The 1615-nt window shown below is 44.8% G+C and overlaps 1 protein-coding gene across 1 annotated transcript in view; it reads right to left on the bottom strand.

Moving 5' to 3' along the window:
* The window catches only part of cbsb (cystathionine beta-synthase b), a 10112-nt gene that overhangs the window by 1506 nt on the left and 6991 nt on the right, over nucleotides 1–1615 (bottom strand). The window contains exons 6-11 of the mRNA XM_008275605.1: nucleotides 1103–1194; nucleotides 782–901; nucleotides 607–691; nucleotides 429–534; nucleotides 254–331; nucleotides 3–163 (exon numbers count right to left, since the gene is read on the bottom strand). Of these exons, the coding sequence (XP_008273827.1) occupies nucleotides 3–163; nucleotides 254–331; nucleotides 429–534; nucleotides 607–691; nucleotides 782–901; nucleotides 1103–1194 (642 nt within the window). The remainder of the gene's footprint in view (nucleotides 1–2; nucleotides 164–253; nucleotides 332–428; nucleotides 535–606; nucleotides 692–781; nucleotides 902–1102; nucleotides 1195–1615) is intronic.

Genomic DNA, 1615 nt, shown 5'->3' on the forward strand with positions numbered 1-1615 from the left:
ACTGTTGAAGAGTGTTGAAGAGACGCACCCAGACTCAGTGACGACTGGAGCCTGGTCGAACAGGTTCTCCTTCAGGATCTCAATGGTCTTCTGGCAGGACACAGACGGTGCCACAGTGAGTGGTGTGGACAAATGTAAACTCTGGACAGTCACGTCCCACCACCTTCAAGAGAGCAGGACAAATGTTTCAACGCTCACCTGCTCCGTCATACACTTATATGTGAGATGTGTTTTTGTAGTTTTAGGTTTTTACCAGGGTTTGACTTTAATTTGAGGCTCCACACTGAGGAAGCCCTTCTCACACATCCACTGATCACTCAGGAACTTTGTCCTGGAGACAAAATGGTCAAATCAAAATGGTTACTTCATCATTATGACTGGAAACATTCTGGCATGTGAGCACAAACAATGTGTCCTCAGTCTCCTACATGTAGTTGCGGACAGAGTCGGCCAGGATGACCACACAGCGCTGTCCCTCCTCCAGCTGCTGAGCCATCTTAACTGCTGCTGCCACCACCGAGCCGGAGCTGCCGCCTGCAGCACAACAGGAAAACCAGTCAACACAACTGAAGAGCAGGCTGCCGGTGGTCTGTCATACAAACTTACCACACAGGAGGCCCTCCTCTCGGATCAGTTTGCGTGACATAGTGAACGTTTCCACATCCGTTGATTTGTACCACAAGTCCACAAGCTGCAGGCATTTGTAAAGGAGAAGGAAACACAGCAGTAGTTTAGATAAAATGTGTAATATACAAATACACACACGTGCAAACACACCCACAGATCTGTCCAGCACAGTGGGGATGAAGTCGTATCCAATGCCCTCCACTTCATAGCAAATATTCTCATTCTTCTCCTGAGTGCCAACCAGAACGGAGCCCCTGGGATAAACTCCAACTATCTAAAAACACACACAACAGAGGTGAAACTTGATGAAAATGCAGCACTGACAGGCTAGAGTTAGCAGAAAACACACGCATTTCTCCATTGATGTACTCAGATGACATTGTCTGGAGAAATTACATGTGCTACGAGTTGTCGTTAAAATAAAAAAGCTTCTATCTTAAGCCATGCAGACTCGGTTGTCTGTTGTGTGTCTTACCTTGACATCAGGGCATCTCTCTTTCAGCTTTCGGGCAACACCTGTGAGTGTACCACCTGTACCAGCTCCGGCCACCAACATGTCCAGTTTACCTGAAAGAAACCACATTTGCTTTTCTAAACTACAAAAGGTTTACAGTTGGGTTACAGCCACCAACTACCAGACTACACACGATCAATGTTGGTGAGTAACACTGAACCTAAATGTAACTTTTTGCTTATAATACACGTAACTCAAATTTCTCCTTTATGTTTTAGGCTTCTAAAATTGAAGAGCTGTGAATACAAAGGTTGTAGTTCCTACATGTTTATCTTGTACTTTATATATGCTGCTAATGAGCAAATGTTAAAATGTTTACATGCACATTATTAATGAAAAGAATACATCTAAGAATTACAAATATTAAAACAGGGGCTGCAAGGTGGTGCAGTGGTTAGCACCGTTGCCTCGTAGATAGAAAGCTGCCGGTTTGGATCCCGGTGAGGACACCTGGGATCTTTCTGCGTGGAGTTT

This window comes from Stegastes partitus, unplaced genomic scaffold (assembly GCF_000690725.1).
Source record: "Stegastes partitus isolate 25-593 unplaced genomic scaffold, Stegastes_partitus-1.0.2 Scaffold55, whole genome shotgun sequence".
NCBI lineage: Eukaryota > Metazoa > Chordata > Actinopteri > Pomacentridae > Stegastes > Stegastes partitus.